General features: G+C 43.4%; 1 protein-coding gene across 8 annotated transcripts in view; it reads right to left on the reverse strand.

Annotated features, from left to right (window-relative positions):
- Window positions 1-17,737, reverse strand: part of IQSEC1 (IQ motif and Sec7 domain ArfGEF 1) — a 297,837-nt gene that overhangs the window by 154,040 nt on the left and 126,060 nt on the right. For 4 of the 8 annotated variants that reach the window (XM_088061635.1, XM_088061638.1, XM_088061636.1 and 1 more), the window contains one exon: window positions 4,412-4,498. The exons of 3 other annotated variants lie outside the window; for them this stretch is intronic. In XM_088061635.1, coding sequence (XP_087917761.1) covers window positions 4,412-4,498 — 87 coding nt within the window. Of the gene's footprint in view, window positions 1-4,411; window positions 4,499-12,735; window positions 13,091-17,737 lie in introns of those variants that run through there. One more of the 8 variants, XM_088061640.1, reaches the window with a different exon arrangement.

The raw sequence follows: 17,737 nt of genomic DNA on the forward strand, positions 1-17,737 counted from the left end.
TCCAAAGCCTCCCAGGGGCTCAGACAGAAAGAAGTAGCACAATCAATCCTTCTATCATTGTCCACACAGTGGTTTGCTGCATGTGAGCCAACATTACCTGGTGAAACAAAGATTCCACATTAAAATCTCACACAAGCACAGTATTTTCAGAATGATGGTTTTACCTCCCAGAGGTGCTGATTAAACATTAAGCAGGCAGAGACTGCAAGAAAATGATGGTATTTCTTTGGCACTATAACATCCTTTGCATTATCATTTTGTTTTCACAGGGCTCACTGGGGAAAAAAAAAAAAAAAAAGAAGAGAAAAATCTCTAGCTTCACAATTTAAAAAATGGTCTTTGGACATGATAAGGGCATCTAATTCGAGATAAGAGGAATGGAAGGTGGATGGAGAATGAGTGACAGCCAACATTTCATGCAAATCAGAACAAGGAAATCACAGTTACGAATAAACACATCAGATGGAAAGATGCTCAGACGTTAGTGGCAAGCAAATCTGTCCACAGCTGCAGTTTGCATACATCAGCCTATTCCATACCCACACAAGGAATGCAGATAGGAACAGGGCTGGAAATCCCCAGTATGGGCACCTCTGTACATAGAATTTTGCTCTGTGTGAGGTACCTGCACAGATGGGCTGAGGGTCTGACTGAAGTTTGCCTAAAGATGTGTCACAGAATCCCAGACTGGCTTGGGTTGGAAGGGAAGTTAAAGCCCATTCAGTGCCACCCCTGCCACGGCAGGGACACCCTCCACTGTCCCAGGCTGCTCCAAGCCCCAATGTCCAGCCTGGCCTTGGGCACTGCCAGAGGTCCAGGGGCAGCCACAGCTGCTCTGGGCACCCTGTGCCAGGGCCTGCCCACCCACATAGGCAACAATTTCTTGCCCATATCTATTCTAAACCTACTCTCTGTCAATTTAAAGCCATAGAAAATACTGTGGACAAACTTCCTCAGTGAAGACACTGAACTGATTAAATTCCCTTTCTCTGGATGCCATTTTATCTCTGGGCTTTGCTCAGCTCAGATTCCAGCTGCGAGGCCTCTGAGATGATGATGCAGCTGGATCAAGCCAGAGGCTCAGCAGCTGAAGTACAGGACTGCTGGGATTTCTGCTTTCAGAAGCCTCTCCGGGGTGTCCTGCGTTTCCTTTACTTTGCCCTTCACACCAGATATAAAACCTGCATTCCAATGATATCTAACGAATCCAGAGCAGCTCGTGGAACCTGCAGCTTCCAACTAGAGGTCATTGTTTTCAAGGCTCTACTCAGGAGGCAGGAAGGGGAAGGGAGTCAGAGAAGCCAAGCTACAGATATTGCTGGTCTATTTTTTAATTCCCAAACAGAAATAACCCAAAAGAGCAAGCAGAGGAGGCATATGGGCTAACCGGAACCCAGACAAGTATCTAGGTGGAAGGACATGACATGCTCAGGCTTCGCAAGACTTCCCTTGTAATAGGAGAATGCAAGATAACTTGTATTATTTCTGTCTATTTTGAGCATTGTAAAATGAGTGAGGGATTACTGCAATAGCTGCAGTTATTAAAAATGCATTATTTCCTTATTAACAATTCAAAACAGATGCCAGAGATTGTCTCAACTAGAAATAAAACTGCTGGAGTGAATCAAACATCCAGCAATTAGCTAACAGCAAATCAGAGATGCTCCAGATTTCACTGTAGTGCATTCATCAATTGCTTCTTTTGGAGCAAATTTAATTTTTAATTCTGGGCTACAAAATTAATCCCTCTGTGTATTTTCTAAATAAAGCCTCAAAACTGAAGCCAGACCAGAGCATCCACATCTGTTAGTTTTGTTTCTAATTATTTCTATTTATAAATTGATAAATGGGAAGACTAAAAGCTAAATTTAATACCATTAATTGTATGTGGAAATGCAAAGCCCAATCCTGTTAGAGCTCTAGTAGCTCCTTTTTGTTCGCAGCAATGGGATCCCTGTGTACAGGTCCTGTACAAAACCAGGTGCATCATTTGCACTTGACTCAGAGATTACAGTCATGGGGATGGCAGTTTGGATATAACAACTTCAGAAATTGAAATTATGGGTAAACCAAACCAATTCCTGCCATGAGGATGATTGTAACAGTCTGGTTCCAGCACAGCAGCACATCTGTGGGCAGGGACAGCATTAACATCGCTGCATAATTTGAAATTAAATTCTACAGAATAAAATTTTCTGTTTTGCAACTCTATTTTGCCTTTCCAAGAACAAGGTGCTGTGGGATGAAGGATAATTTGTGTCAGAAGGGACTTGTGGAGGTGTGGACAGTCCAGTCCCTGCTCAGAGCAGGGCACAGCCAGTGGTGCCCCACTGAACTGAGCATGGCTGAGGACAGAGACCCCACTTCCTCTGCTGGCCTCTGCTCCAACATTTGACCAAGTTCACGGTGAAATTCCCTCTCTCCCTACCACGCATTTAACTGGAATTTTCCTTACTGCAATTTCTTTTGGTTGCCTCTTGTCCCTGGGAGGGATTGGCTGCAGCTTTTCCATATCCTCCTATTCACAGAACCCCAGACTGGTCTGGATTGAAATGACCTTAAAGCCACAGGCAAGGACACGCTCCACTGTCCCTCCAAACCCCATCCAACCTGGCCTTGGACACTTCCAGTGACCCAGGGGCAGCCACAGCTGCTCTGGGCACCCTGTGCCAGGATTTGACAACTCTTTGAGTGAAGAACTTTTCCCTGATATCCAGCCTGAGCCTCCCCTGGCACAGCCTAAGGCCGTTCCCTGTCCTCCTATCCCTGTTCCCTGGGAGCAGACCCCCATTTTCCCTGGATGCCCTCTCCTGTCAGGGAGCAGAGCCAGAAGGTCCTCCCTGAGCCTAAACTTCCTTCAGGGCAGATAAGGCCAGGGATGAGCTCCTTCCCACCCCTCAGTCCTGAGCTGTCAGCTGAAAGTCCCACAGCACACGTTTAGGTGCTCTGAAAATGGTACAGGCTTTACACATCCAGAGCAGGGAATTTCTGTCTTCACTGCACAAAAAAACCTGAAGAAATTCAGATTTTTCAAGCATGAAGTTCTGCTGCTCTAAGCTTTAATTCCAGAAGAAATATTAGTGATAAAAGTAACACCCTACATGGAGCAGGACACTGAGACATTCAAGGAACAGCGTGTTTTCCCATCAACATCCCTACAGGAAGATCCTTAAAATTAAAGCACTGTCAACCAAGGACACAGGAAAACTAAAAGCCTCACTAAAAAGCAAGTAGGGAATCTAAGAGTTTTCAGGCCCTGCTCCTCACCAAAGGAATATTGAGCTGTCTTATAACTCTGCTATGGACTCACTACCACCAAATAAACAAAGGGCTCTGATGGGAGAAAAAAACCAAACACATAAACAGATGCTGCAACACAAACCAACAGAGTGAATCCAAGCATGCATGGTTAGAGGTAACTATGGGATGAAATATTCAAACCAGAAATATGTTTATGCATTTACAGATTTAGGATTCATTGTTTACTTTTGTCTTTCCTTATTACCTGTGCAAAGCAATTTTGATTTTGCAGCACCAGGTTTCCAATATTTTGATATTAATATTATTCATGAGCTGGCAATAATCACTAAGTCGATTGCTCATAGCAGAAGTAAAAAATCAAGACAATATTTTCCATGGCATGCACAATTTTTTAACAGTTTTTACATTTCCAATGACTTAGATTAGCTGCCCTTTGATGCTTCTCTAAGGTGTTACGATAAACACTGGCACTGACAGTGAATTGTACTATGGGATGTAATTGCTGCTCTCTACATTGGATCAAAGAGAACACATAGATAGTAAAGGCATCTATGTTAAAAGAAGCATTATGAGCTGGAAAACGTATATTTTGGATGTATTCAGGACAGGGTCTGCTTGGCATCGAGGACCTGGTTGTGTTTAAAACCCCATTATTTCATTCAAATCCAAGTCAGTACTGAGCCCTGGGTAGGTCCATGCCTTTAACCCTCAGGGGATTAAACACATGGATGAATTCCTCAGCTACTGGCATGGAATAGGCAGGGGTGAACAAAAGTGTTGCTCAGAACAACATCATTATCCTCCATGAATTATATAAATATTTCAGCACATTTGTCGTGTGAGAGCTAAGCCTACAAATCCTTTCTCCCTACCTTTGCAGGCACAGGGGGATGGGCTTCTTAAAGCACATGACACTCATTTTACTGAGTAATTCCAGAGTGCCTGAGAGAAGGACTCACTGCAGTGATGGTTCTATTCACAGCTACCCTACCAGACGTCAAAAATATTGGATATTTATTCCAATATTCTTTTTTGTTTGTTTACACTTTTTCCTTTTAAAACTAAAGCAACTATTGCTTGTCTGGTGTCAAATGGCAACATCAGATAACTCTCCAAAAAGCAGCGGTGGGTGGAGCATGTCTACTCTTACCTGTACTCTGAGTGTGTGGCAGGGACAGCTAGCTGGGAATGGTACAATGGAGCTGGACAGCAAAACTGGTGCAGAGTATTTAAAGACCTACGACACAAGGAAAAACACAAAGTCAAACCACCAGATGTTGAGAAAGGAGCTTTTGGGGGGAAGGCAGGTGCTGACAGGAATATTGGAAACTCACAAGAACGGTGACTGAAATTTGAGGCACAGCTGTCAATTCTGGATCCCAGGGGACAGAGGGGAACAGTCCCAGGTTTAAATGCACACATCAAAATGACGGTGAGGAGCTGTTGCAATGAAGAATCAATCAAAGATTTGTTGCAGGATTAAGATCAAATGCCAATTTAAGGTTTGGGGTTTGCCTTGCCATGTGGAAGGAAGGCAAAAGCTGAAACAATGAGGGTTAAAATCCCTATAGAAATGAAGCTTTAAGCTTGCATCTTACTCTGCACCAGTCAGGCTGTTCTCTGTTAATGGAATTAAAGCACAGTGCTCTGAATGAGAAGGAAGAATGCAATGGACATGGACACAAAGCTTTCTTCAAGCCCAGCAATTACAAACATTTGCAAAATAAACCATTTGAAAATGTGAAAGAACCCAAGTTTCACCTGTGTTTTAAACAATATTCAGAACTGCACAATAACAGTTTAATTGCTAACATTTGTTCAAAGCCTAGAAAGAAAACAAAAAAAAAACCTTTACAGCACAAAGATATTCTGCACCCCAGATCATTAGATTGGTATTGTTTCACTGAAACAAAGAGGAGTCGCAAAACGAGACACAGGGCCACATCTGAGGGAAAGCTTGGAAAACCTTTAAGCGTCACACAGCACATGTCCCTGACTTCCTGGGGTTTGTGCCAGGAAATATTAAACAAGGCTCAGCACAGCAAGTCCTCCATGATAAGTCCTCCTAATCAAATTTCTCAGGATACAGCATTCTTCTAGGAAATCATAAAAAAATAATCACTATCTCCTCGCTCTTTGAGCAGGCACCTGTGGAAGAAGGAGTCATTAAACTGAAAATCTGCATTTAACTTGTAAGCATCCAATCTTACAGTTAACAGAGGGGTTGTGTGTGTTTATGCACACAAATGCACTTTTTAACCCCCCCATGTTTCTCTTGGTGTTTTGACAGAAGTCTCAGAAGACTGATTTTGATTTTTCTGCATCCCTGAGGCTTAATTTGAATCCTGTGAGGTCACTGTCTTATGAGATCAAAAAGTGGTTAAGCAAAAAGAAGTCGGGCTTTGTTCAGGAAGAAGTTACTAATCCCTTAGGGAAAAAAGATAAGCTCAGCCTGCTCTGATTCCTGCTGCCAACACTGTGTCAGCAACTGCATGGCCAGGGTCAGTTGGATTTTCTGTTTAAAGGTGGTAACTCCTGTAAAGTACTCGAGCTTTTGGAAATCCAGCACAATCCAGACACAAGGCACCTCCCCAGCATGGGATGTACTCTGCTAACACCTCACAGGGCACAGGTACTCATGGGGGCACCTTCAAACCCCTTGGAAAGATGAAAAATTCAAAAGAAAGATGGAGAACAATACTGAAAACATTGATGGGCCATATCAAAGCAGCCAGGACATGCCAAAGCTGGATTTTCTGACATGAAAATCACACAGTATTCCACACAAGTTGTTCCACTCGGTCCTGGGAAAGCAGATTGTGAGTGCAGGGCACACTGGCAACTGCTCACACAGAGGAACCACTGCCTCTTGCCTTGGGTTACCTGTTTTTTTCCAGTAGAAGCAAAAGAAGGAAATGGAGAAAATCAGTAGCAGAGATTCCATTTTCCACTCCATTTCCAGATTCCATTCCCACAACTGGTTTTTTTCCACACAGATCTCTCTTGCTTCAGAGAATTAACCAGTGAAATATGAAAGAATATGAAATAATCTCTCTGGATTCAGCTCTGCTCAACAAAGCTCTTTGAACAGAGCTTGCTCCTGGCTCTTCCAAAACGATTCTGCCCACAAGGTTCTATGAATCTGTCCTACTCCAACCTTCCTGGGTCCCAAAAGAACCTGAACAGTAAAGAAGGAAGTTCTCCCAATGCTCTTGTTAGGGTTTGTACTCACCCGTGGCACAGGACTGGAGTCAGGAGCTCATCTGCCCTGGGTTTCTGTTCCAAGGTGCAGCAGAAGCACAACAGTCCCATCTCCGTGAGAGCAGATGGGAACTGCCAAATGCTTGGAGGAGGTCCCTACACTGTCACAGGGATGCAGGAGGTGACAGGGCTCAGCTGCAGGCTGAGATTGCGATGCCACCAGGTCACTGCTGTCCGACACACCAGGCTGGATCCTCAGACAGGATCCTTGTCCCACCACAGACAGAGGAAACATGACGTCTGGGCTCTGTTCCAAATTTTATAATTCAGGAATAGCTTAACTCTGTTTGGGTTCCTCCAGATCTCACTGACTAATGTCATCCTGACAATGACGAGGATCAGGCTTTATAGGCAGTGATTAATACTAATTCTACCCAAAGCAATGGAGTAAATCTGCTGATGCAATTTAAGATTCATATGTGGCATTTTGTGCTTTCAATCACCTGCCAAACCAGCACTTGCAATCATTTACCCCTCTGCAATATACCACAGAACGTTTAAGGTTCCAGTCACTTTTTTTTATTTGATTTGGTTGGAGTTTTAATTATTTTTTAAACTTCATAGCTATATGTTGCAACCAGCCTTCAACACAAGTTTACATTCAAGCTAGAATTCATTTACTAATTTGTAACACCTAATGACATTAGAAGAAATCAATTTCAATCATTTGGAGGAGAATTAAACACTTCTGTTCACAGTCTCACAGATACTCAGCCCTGTGAAGATTAGTTTCCACATTGTAGCTGATGTTCTTCAAAGAATGATTTAGGATTATAAAGAGAGCACAGGTACTTCAGCACCAACACAAGACAAATGACTGAAGTGACAAATGCTGCTTCTGATAATTTCAGTTTCTGGTCCATTGCTGCAAAATCCCAGTGTACATGGAAGTTTGGCCATTTCCCATTTCCAGGCCATGTTCCTTCCAGCTCTCCCCTTGTGAGAGCAACCCCTTGTGAACACAAGGTTTTTGTGAGAGCAGATGAGTCCACCAGTAAAACCAGAGCCAAATCTGACGCAAACCCTTGACATTTCATTCCCCAACAGCACAGGACAACCCCAGCTCCTAATGGTGCACACAGACCCCAGGCAAGTGTGGCTGTACCTCTCACTCCTGTGTATGTTTGCCATTAGAACCCACTCATTTTAACAGCACTTTCCTGTCCATCAGCCAACAGAAATGGCCATTCTTTTTCATCTTCCGGTTTTAGAGCCTTGCACAGATGTACAAATAAAAAGAAATTGATTACTGGTCATCACAGAAAGCCACAACTATTTTAATTTTTCTTTCATTTTCTCTTGCAATCCCCAACAAGACTCCCAAACTCAGCCAACAATCTTCTCAATATTGGTTTTTAAACAACCTGTGAGAATAGAACATGAAGCCATTATGTAGGAATTGCTTTTGCTCTAACAGGTTATCCTGTGCTTTCACAATGTGCTCGGAGCCAGCAGATGGTCCTGGCAGGACTGGGAGCCTGGAGGCAGCTTGTCCCCTCTCCCTGCACAGGACACCGTGGTGAGAAAAGGACATCCACCCAACCTTGTTTATTCTGCTGCTGTTGAATTTTCAGCAGGCGCAAATCTGTGAGAGGGTCAGAATTATCAAACCATCGCTGTGTCTGAGAGCTTTTTCCTACAAGAGCTTCCAAACAGAAAATCTGAGACCAAAGGACATTGGAGCAGGGGCGTAGCTGGAGGGAGCCTTTCTGGAGTTAATGATGTGGCTGATGAGAGGAGCTGCTCAGTACTTTCACTGCCCTTTGCCCTCTCCCAGAGCCACGACTTCATTCACCATTCCTCCTTTGCTCTGAAACAACAATCTGCTCCCCTCCATCTGCCATGATTGCTCCCCTTCTTCTGGCACATTTTTCCATCAAGTGCATGTTGCACTTGTATGTGTATGTGTTAAAAATAATCCCATCTCAAGCTGCTGTCCTGCCTTGGGCCCCTGGATACCTGTGTGCACTCATCCTTCTAAAATCAGCTTGGGAACAGCAGGAGGGGCAGACAAATTCATCCCCTATTTCAGCCCATTCACTCCATGGCAGCTGAAGTGGCCAAGAATGGTTTGTTTGATTGGAGCTATTAAAAAGAATATTTGCATTTCCCAGTATTTTATTCTGTTGAAGAGGAATGTTATTTTACAAGCTGAAATTTTCTTTCTTATGTTGATCCAGAGTTATGGAAACAGCTGAGATTAGAAAAGACTGCAGTTAAAAACAAATAAAGTCTGTCCTGTTCTTCCTTAATAAATCCATCACTTTAATGAGGAACAACATTTGAAATCTAATCAAAAGGATATCCAAAGAGGTGATGAACAGTAAAAGTCATAAGAAGTCACATCAACCCCAGTTAAATGCTTGCTAATTAACAAGTTTATTAACCTTCTAGAAGGGTTTCTAGAATGAAAACCCTGACCCCAGGCCACAGGACAACATTTTGGAAAGCAGAGAAAGCAGAAAGAAGCTTTCCATGGCAGCTCCCATTGTCCCAGCCCAGGTGTGACTGAAGCTGTCTGTGGCTATGGCCACTTCAAGGTGATTAAGTACATGACACATTCCCATTCCCAAGGACAAATTTCTACTGTTTTTTACCCAAAATACACAGGGCAGTATGATTTTGGGTTTTGAAGCAGCACTGAAAAACCTTCTCTTTTTTCCTATTCATTTCACCCTGCTGTAGGTCCAGCACTCTGCAGGCAAGCACGTCAAGGAGAGGCTGCAGTGGCACACAGAAAATATTATGGTTTTTTCACAGCATTGTTATCATTAATTATTTTCCCGGCACACACTCTTTTGGATGGCAACCCCACATTAAATGCTGCTATTGCTTTTATGGTTGCACACATAAAAACCTTACAGTTCACAGCAGAGACCACCACAGACTGCAGGAGAACCACAACTCCTTCTTTCATCCCTTCATTGCCTGTGCACAAAATGGCTCTTTGGGCACATCTTCTTGGACACCAAATCCCAGGGAGGCAACAGGACAGCTCCTGGCAGGTAAACACCAGTGTAATTACTCTGCATGGAGTTTGAGAGTCAAAAAACTCGACCACATATCACAAACAGCTCAGCCATATATAGCAGACCTGCTCTGCTGGCATCTCCCTCTTTCCATTTCTGCCTTCCGTACAATAATCAGAACCTGGTTAAAAGCATTCTAGAATACCATCTTCTCTTCACAGTAATGAAACGTGTTTTCACCTGCTACAAGGATGCTCAATAAAACCTGCAGTTCCAAACGAGCAGCACACACAGTCCAGAGTACAGATCACTGAATTTTGTTCCAGAATTCATCAAATTTGGTTGTCATCAAAATTATTTAATAGCAGCATTTGTATACGGCGCAGCAGAAATGCAGACTGGGAGTTCTTGCTTGGAATAATGCTTCCCTTTGTGTATTCCCAACTCAAGTGTCCACAGCTGGATTTTTCAATGGAATCATCAGGCACACTCTCACTGACCTCTCCTCCATCAAAGGGCCTGCAAATAATTATCATCTCCTGGGAGAATGGAACCACGACAGGCCCAGCATACTAAGCAAGGAACAGGCAATATTTTGTCCCATCCTAGAACACAGCACTTATTAGCATTACAGAGAATTATAAATAATTGTTATAAACTGATTTTGGTTTCATGAAAATGCAGTACCAGCCTACACAAACAGGCAGAAGGCATTCCTGCCTTGCATCCCTGCACAGTTTGCTCCAATCCTCGGTTAGCTGGACTAGGGTGAATTTAATTAAGACTAATAATATGTAGACATTTGTAATTAGAAAAATTTCCTTTTAAGTCTCACTAGAACCCCATCTATGGTGCAGAGTGATGTAGAATAATTCACAGGACTCATAAGATGCAGTTGTGTCAGCTGTGCTTACTGGGAGCTGTCAAAATCTGTAGAAAACCCCCACACACAGTTCAAACCCAGAAATTGAGAGACAAGAGAGAAGGAAAATATCTTTTGGATTAAATCAGAGAGTGGATATATTCACCGCATCTTTTCTGTATGTCAGGTCCCAGAAATCCTCAAGAAACTCCAACTCCCATTACAGAACACAGCCACATTTATAATCTCACAGAGCAGTAACCGTGGCAAACCCAAAGCTAACCACTGCCAGTGATACATATTGGATTTGCAGCTGATGAAAGAGGCAAAACAGCAAAGTACAAAGAATGAAATTACCAAGATACAGCGTGAGAGATTTATAGCAAGGCAAATCCTGTTACTTAAAACAATGCTCCAGTGACATATGTTCTATTCAGTGCAGCAGCTGAAAAAAATGCTTTCATTAATCCAAGTAGTGTGACACTGTTGTTCAGCTTTTTTTAGAACAGCAACAACCAGGCTTCCCCCACTTTAAGATGAAAAAGATATTTTTATCTTTAAAAAAAAGATACTTTCAATGGCAAAGATCTTTGGCATATATATATCACAAGAACATTGACAGAGTTATTGCATGTAAGTTTTCATCTGAAAACTTACTCAAGCATTAAAGAACTGGTGTTTAACAGTTTAACATACATTTTCAGTATTGAGAACCCATTAGTTTTAAAGAACATGAAGACTTTCTGTATACATGTGTTCTTAAGAGTAGGAAAAAAATAAAATTCCAGCTTACATTTTCCTCTTTCCAACAATCAGCATCAGCTCTCCTACACAGAAGTGAAAACACAGAATCATAGTAGGAGGCAGAATCCACATCTTGTTTGCTACAGCAACGTGCTGAGGTGGATACAAGATACTAAAGGTGTAAGCACCAAAACAGGAAGATCCTGCCCAAGATGGATCTATAAATAAGACTGCAACCTCACTGTTAAAGACAGCAACATACAGGGATTAAATATCCCTTAGCCCCACATGATAAGCACTGTATGAAATCCATTCCCTGCTGAGAGTTACAGAGTCCCCAGATCCCACGACCTAAATTAAAATGAAGGACCTGAATTAAATTGAACACAACCAGAACTATTCTCCCATGGATAAACACACATCAGGATGTTTCAAACTGATCCATGCATACCTGGAAGGCTGCAACCTGTTCTCCATGTTTACTTTTCTTATTTCAACTTCCAACAAAAGGTTCCACATTTATTTTGATTTTAAACATTTCAACTTAACCATTCACCCCTTCAGCACAACACAAAATGCTAAAGAAAACTTTAAGGCAGATTCTAATATTCTTTTGTTATTCTACTTGAAGAGTTTGGTTTGGAATGGTTTTATTTACTCTGCCTGTATGTGGATGGTACTGCTGAACATGGAGCAGTTTGGATTTACTCCAATCAGGACGCACAGAGGCACTTTTTAAATAACTGGAAAAGGCTAGGGATGAAAATTACATGTGTTTCATGCAGGCTACTCTGGAAACCCCAAATTTAACCCTAAAGGGAGCAGATGGTTAACCAGGGTTCAGAACTGCACACAGAGGTACAGCTATTCCAAAGCCCTGGACTGGGAGTGAAGGCAAATCCAATGGCTCATCCCAGCCTTGTTTGTGCCCATTTTGGAGCAAACTACCTGTGTGCTCCATCCATCCACCCGATGCACCAGCATCATCCTCCAGGATGGCCGAGCACTGAGCCATGGGCTCAGCTCCCGCCAGGGGTTCCTCAGCCCACAGGAGAATCAGCTCCTGTGGCTGACCTCAACCATCCAGAAACTGCTCCAGGGAATAATAATCAGTGAATGCACCTTTATGTTTTGATCAGCATAAACATAACAACAAAATCACTGAGACGTTTTGCCTCCTTGATATGACACTACTCAAGGCTGCACTGCACGTCCTGCTGTTTGTATTTCTGTACTGAAAAGACAGATAGCACTTTAATATGACAAAGCATTTGAGCAAAATAGAAGACACATCCTTGACTCATCACTGACAGAATTCCTAGCATCCTGCATTGCTGCTTGGATGCAAAGTGAACAGTTTCCTCATTTTTTTCCCTGCTATACACAGACTACTCACTTTATTACCCTGTTTTTTTAAATACCCATATGCACAATCATCATCATCATCATCATCATCATCATCATCATCTAAATGCATTTAATATACAGAGCTTTCATCTGCCAAAAAAGGGAACACCCTAAAAATGGTTCATGGAAAGAAACCTATCCAACAATAAACCGATCACTACTCCCACTTCTGGAATCCTCAACACAGATATCAGAGATGTGACGATAGATGAAGAAGGAAAAGGTACTCACAAATAACACCTTCTGCAAGCCATCCTTGAATGGGGGGTGGCCTTGGTATTTATATTTTCTTTCACGCAATCTGAGGTAGAAAAGCTCTTTCTCAAGGCAAAAAAAAATGTAAAAAAAATCCCAAAAATCACATTTACAGCTTTTGCATGCCCATTCAGGCTCAGCCACAGTAGAACATCACGGATAAGTAAACTGGTGATGTAACCAGCATCAAACACTGCATCAGATAAACCCAAAGGCTCTACAGGGTTATATTTTGCAAAGCCAAAAGGTTTTTCCCAGAGAGGAGGTTCAGCAAGCATAAACCAGCCACGCTGTCCTCACATTCCTGGTGGGTTTGCTTTCTGCTTCCAGAAAAAGTCCCAGAGCTGTATTTATTATTCAACTTCATCACCAAGAAGAGACAATATGCTTTCTCATTTGATATTTAGATGGAATTATCAAAGCACCAAATGTTGCATTTTCGAATGCACCATCTCTGCCTGCTCACTGTAGTACAGTCCAAACCAAGAAAAGGCCATTGGTCCTTTTATCTCCATGGAAACAGCAGCATCTGTGAAGACAAATGTATTCCCTCCTCACTGCAAAGTCAATTTATAGTCACATACTGTGACATAAACTGATAGGACAGCAAAGCTAATCAGCAACTAGGAAAAACAGCAACCTAACATGAGATTAAGCTCTTACTCAAGAGAATATTACTCTGTATATGGCATTTCTCCTGTGAAAATTGCAGAATTAAGAAGCAAATCAAGCTTTTCCTGCAAGCTGCTGCAGGTTGGGGATTTGTGAACTTCCCAGTTTGGCTTACAAGAAGAGTGGCTGAATATCTTATACAATTAGCTTCTAGCTTGAATCTCTCATTATATCCTACTAAATGAGACAGGATTTAAACAAAGTTGCTCTTTGCAAAAAAAAAATTACTAAAGAATTATTACTCCAGCGTTACCTTTCCCTGCAGAAGAGCTGTCATCTTTAATAGCAAGAGCAGAGTGAGAAGCTTCATAACTCTACAGAAAACTGCCTCCCCATCTCCCCCCTCCCTTTTTAGCACCACCAGGGGTGCATACACTTCAGCACCATCCTGTTTGTGCTCTATGAGCCTCCTCTCCAGGGAAATTATCATTTCTACAGGCCTGATGAGTCACCTCTACTTGATTTTATTCAAGTGATACTTTGTAAAAGAGAAAACCAAATGAAAACTAAACCAACAGACCCCACAGAGTACAAAAATGTGCTTTTTTCCTCCCCTCCCCTGCATCCTGCCCAGCTCTGATGCTCAGCACTCAGCCCTGACTTTCCCAAGCCAAGCTTCCTCCCTTCCTTCATGAATCAATATAATGACCATCTGCTCACATTATTAAGTTAAATATACACCAGAACACACTGACGAGGGCAGCTCATTTGCCATGGCCAAGTGATCAGCTCCATGGCCAGTTGTCCCATTTCCAGAGGGACAGGGGGTGGTGGGCAGCCAAATCCTACTGATGCACCCGCACAGCTTCTCGGGCTCAAGGGGAGCAGGAACTGCCAAAGATGTTGCAAAAGTTTAAAAAAAAAAAAAAAAAAAAAAAGAAAAAGGAGAGGCAGGAGATCTTTGGTCCAAACTCATTTGCAAATGAATTAGGGTGACCTAATTGCAGCCCCCACTGTAGCTGAAGGAGACAAGAAGGAAGATGGAGAGGAACTATTTTAAAGGGCCTGAAGCAACAGGACAAAGGGAAATGGCTTCAGACTGACAGAGAGTAGGGATAGATGAGATATTGGGAAGCAATTGTTCCCTGTGAGGGTGAACAGGCCCTGGCACAGGTTCCCAGAGAATCTGTGGCTGCCCCTGGATCCCTGAAAGTGTCCAAAGCCAGGCTGGACGGGGGTTGGAACAGCATTGAATACTACAGCTGGGACAGTGGAAGGTGTCCCTGCCCATGGCAGCAGGTGAAACAAGGCGATTATTAAGGTCCCTTCCAAGCTAAACCACTCCCTGATTCCACAATTCCATCTAGCAGAGGTGCATTTTGGCTTACAAAAGCAAATTAGATGATAATTTGCAGAATTGTCAGATCAGCCACAGCCCTCAAGTCACATCAGCATGTGTGGGTGCCGTGGAATGCAATAAGAAACCAGAGGGGAAGCAAAGGCCTAAAAATTCCCCATTCCCCCACATAACTGACCTGTAGGGCTTGGATCCAGCATCAACAGGTGCTCCAGCAGGATTCCTCTAATGAAAACTACAACTAAATAAATAGCCACTTGATGTGGTGCTGCCCCACCCAGCAGAGTGAGCTCCAGGGAATCCAACCTGGTATGGCTGTCCCCAAATATCTTTGTTGATACGGTTCCCAAAACCTTCCCTGGGAGCTTGATCCTGTGACTCCAACCCACATGGGCTCATGGCACAGGTCAGGATCCTGAGGAAAGTGTCCCCATGCCACACTGGAGGCCTGGGGGGTTGGAGCATTCATACCTCAAACACAGATATGCTACCCTGAAAGGCACTGACATGATCGCAGGTATCTGTCAGCTTTGAAAGTTGAATTATCTTTTGCACAAATTAAGATAATTCAGAGGAATACAGATTTAGATGAATTTTTTTTTCTGCTGCACAGCCTAAAGGTATCTTGTCTTGCAGGGAAGCTTTATAATGATTCAAATACTGCTTCATTTTTAGCAGATACCAAATACAGAGGACTGGAAAAGTACAATTTCAAAAGGTGCTTGTGTGTCCTGAACTTGTACCTCACAGCCACCAATACATCACAAAAATGATCAATGCCTGCTAAGGAAACAACACCATTCCATAAAGAATCCCATAAAACAGCTTTCCAAGCTATTGCAAGGTCAAGTAGCTCAATCACCAGCAGCACACGAGGAAGAGAATATACAGGCTTGGCAGCTTGGTGCATTCTTCTGGTTTTAATTCCAGTTTGTGCAGATGTCTGACAGTGCACAGGTCAAATGAAAAGTGAGGAATGACTTACCCAGGTATTCAGAAATGAATGATGATAATCATGGATTGTGAGAAATGAACTTGTAAAAATTCGTAAAAATCTAAATAAATGTATATAACAATACTATAAAATATAAAGTACAGTATGACACACAAGCCCTTCCCAGATCTAGTCACGAATTCCCACTCAAAGGATAACGATCCTAGCCGGCGCCCATCAACAAAAGAATAGACAGGACGCGGCCCATCAAGCTGACAGGAAAAAAAAAAACTCCTCAAACTGACAAGGACAGGCTCGGTGACCATCAACGGGGAAGAATAGGCAGGACACGAAACATCAAGCCAAAACGGAGAGGCACCGACGAGATATTCATCACCGGACCCGAACACCTCGCCTTGCGGGCTACCGTTGGGGGAAGCCATCAAGTAAACAAAAGGAAAAATCCAACCGAAATATTCATCGGCTCCAACCCGGATCCAGCCATCCCATCCGGATGGCCTGAACCACAAGAGCCACTCAGAATTTCTTTACATATGAGGAGACTCGGTCCGGACGTCCATTCGACTCTATTCTCCAATGCCAGGAAATCAATTCATACGACAATCAAGGACTGTTGATGAATGGTGCCTGCCTGGAATTTGGCCTCAAGGCTAAAAATCCCTATAAAAACCCCGGACAGTTTACCCTCCTTCGTGGATTTGGGAACACCTATACCTTTGGGTATAGACCCCTGTCCACCCAGCGCTGCGCTGTTTGTTTTATTGTGGTTTTCCCTCATTGTTTATTTTTTTATAGAAATTGTTTTATAATAAATTGTTTTTATTTAACCCAAATCTGCCTTTGCATTTATAACAGATTGGTGCCGTGACTCGGATCGGAGAAACTGCGGGGAATCTCGCTGCCCAGGACGGGTACCCCCGCTGATTTTGGCGGCCTGGTGAGTTGAGAACCCCCGTAGTTCGTTCCGATATCCGAACCAAATTTAGGCGGAGGCAAAAACCACAATAAAAAGGATAAATCCGGATCGGAGAGCTCGGAAGGCACGGAGCCTTCGGGAGCCGCGGCTTACTTTGCTCGTAAAACGTCTAGTGCGCACAAGGGACACCCACGCAGGAAAATAGCTGTAAGTACTGCTGGTTGAGCGGGCGATCGGGCGAGTGTGTGAGACGTGATCTGATCACGAAGCGAGTGCGGACTTCAAGGTCGCGTTTCCATCCTCCCGCGAGGGAATTGGCCGGCCGCGAAGGAAGCGATACAGAGTGAAAGTTTTTTTTTTCCCTCGACACACACTGGTAAAACCTGAGACCAAAGGGTGTCTCGGGAACTGATCGCAAGGTACTAAGAGGGGAAGGGACGTCTTGTCGAGCTCGAGGCTGGTAAACCCTCTTAGTAACGGACCCAGGGAGAGGTCCAGGGAAGAATCAAAAGTTCCGATTACAAGAGACCTCAGCTCAGCTCGCTGAAAGGTGAGTATCGGCAAATTTTGATTCCTAAGTACACAACGCAGAAACTGATATCGACTCACGGAGAAGTCGAAGAAAGGTAAGAATATATTTGCGAAGTATAGGGCAGAAAAAGAGTAAGCTTCAAGGAAGAAGCACAGGAGAAGATTCCTCCGATCAGGGGGAGGAATCACCAGACATCCCACTGGAAAGTCCCTTGGGGTGGATGCTAAAACACTGGGAAGATTGTCCCCAGAGGAAGGGGAAATCAAAGGAGAAATTAATACATTATTGTATAGAGGTTTGGGGAGGACAGGAGTTGAGAAGTCACCTCACTTGGCCAGTGTTAGGCACATTTGGAAAATGGACGTGTAACAAGTTGTTCTCCTATGTGGAGAACAAAGTCCCCTCAGATCCTGAGGAGAGGGAATACGCCAAGCTCTGGGTAAATGCCAGAGTAGGGCTATTTCCAATAAAGCAAAAAGAAAAACGTGAGTCGAAAACTGAGTCCTGGGAACCCCTCGATCACTTACCACCCCCGTATCGAGGACCAGCGGGACCTTCCTCTGCAGATCAAGTAATGCCCTCAGCACCCTTGGGCCCCCGAGACCA

This window comes from Pseudopodoces humilis, chromosome 13, assembly GCF_049639895.1.
Source record: "Pseudopodoces humilis isolate 2021_Gansu_Grassland_sample_001 chromosome 13, ASM4963989v1, whole genome shotgun sequence".
Taxonomy (NCBI): domain Eukaryota; kingdom Metazoa; phylum Chordata; class Aves; order Passeriformes; family Paridae; genus Pseudopodoces; species Pseudopodoces humilis.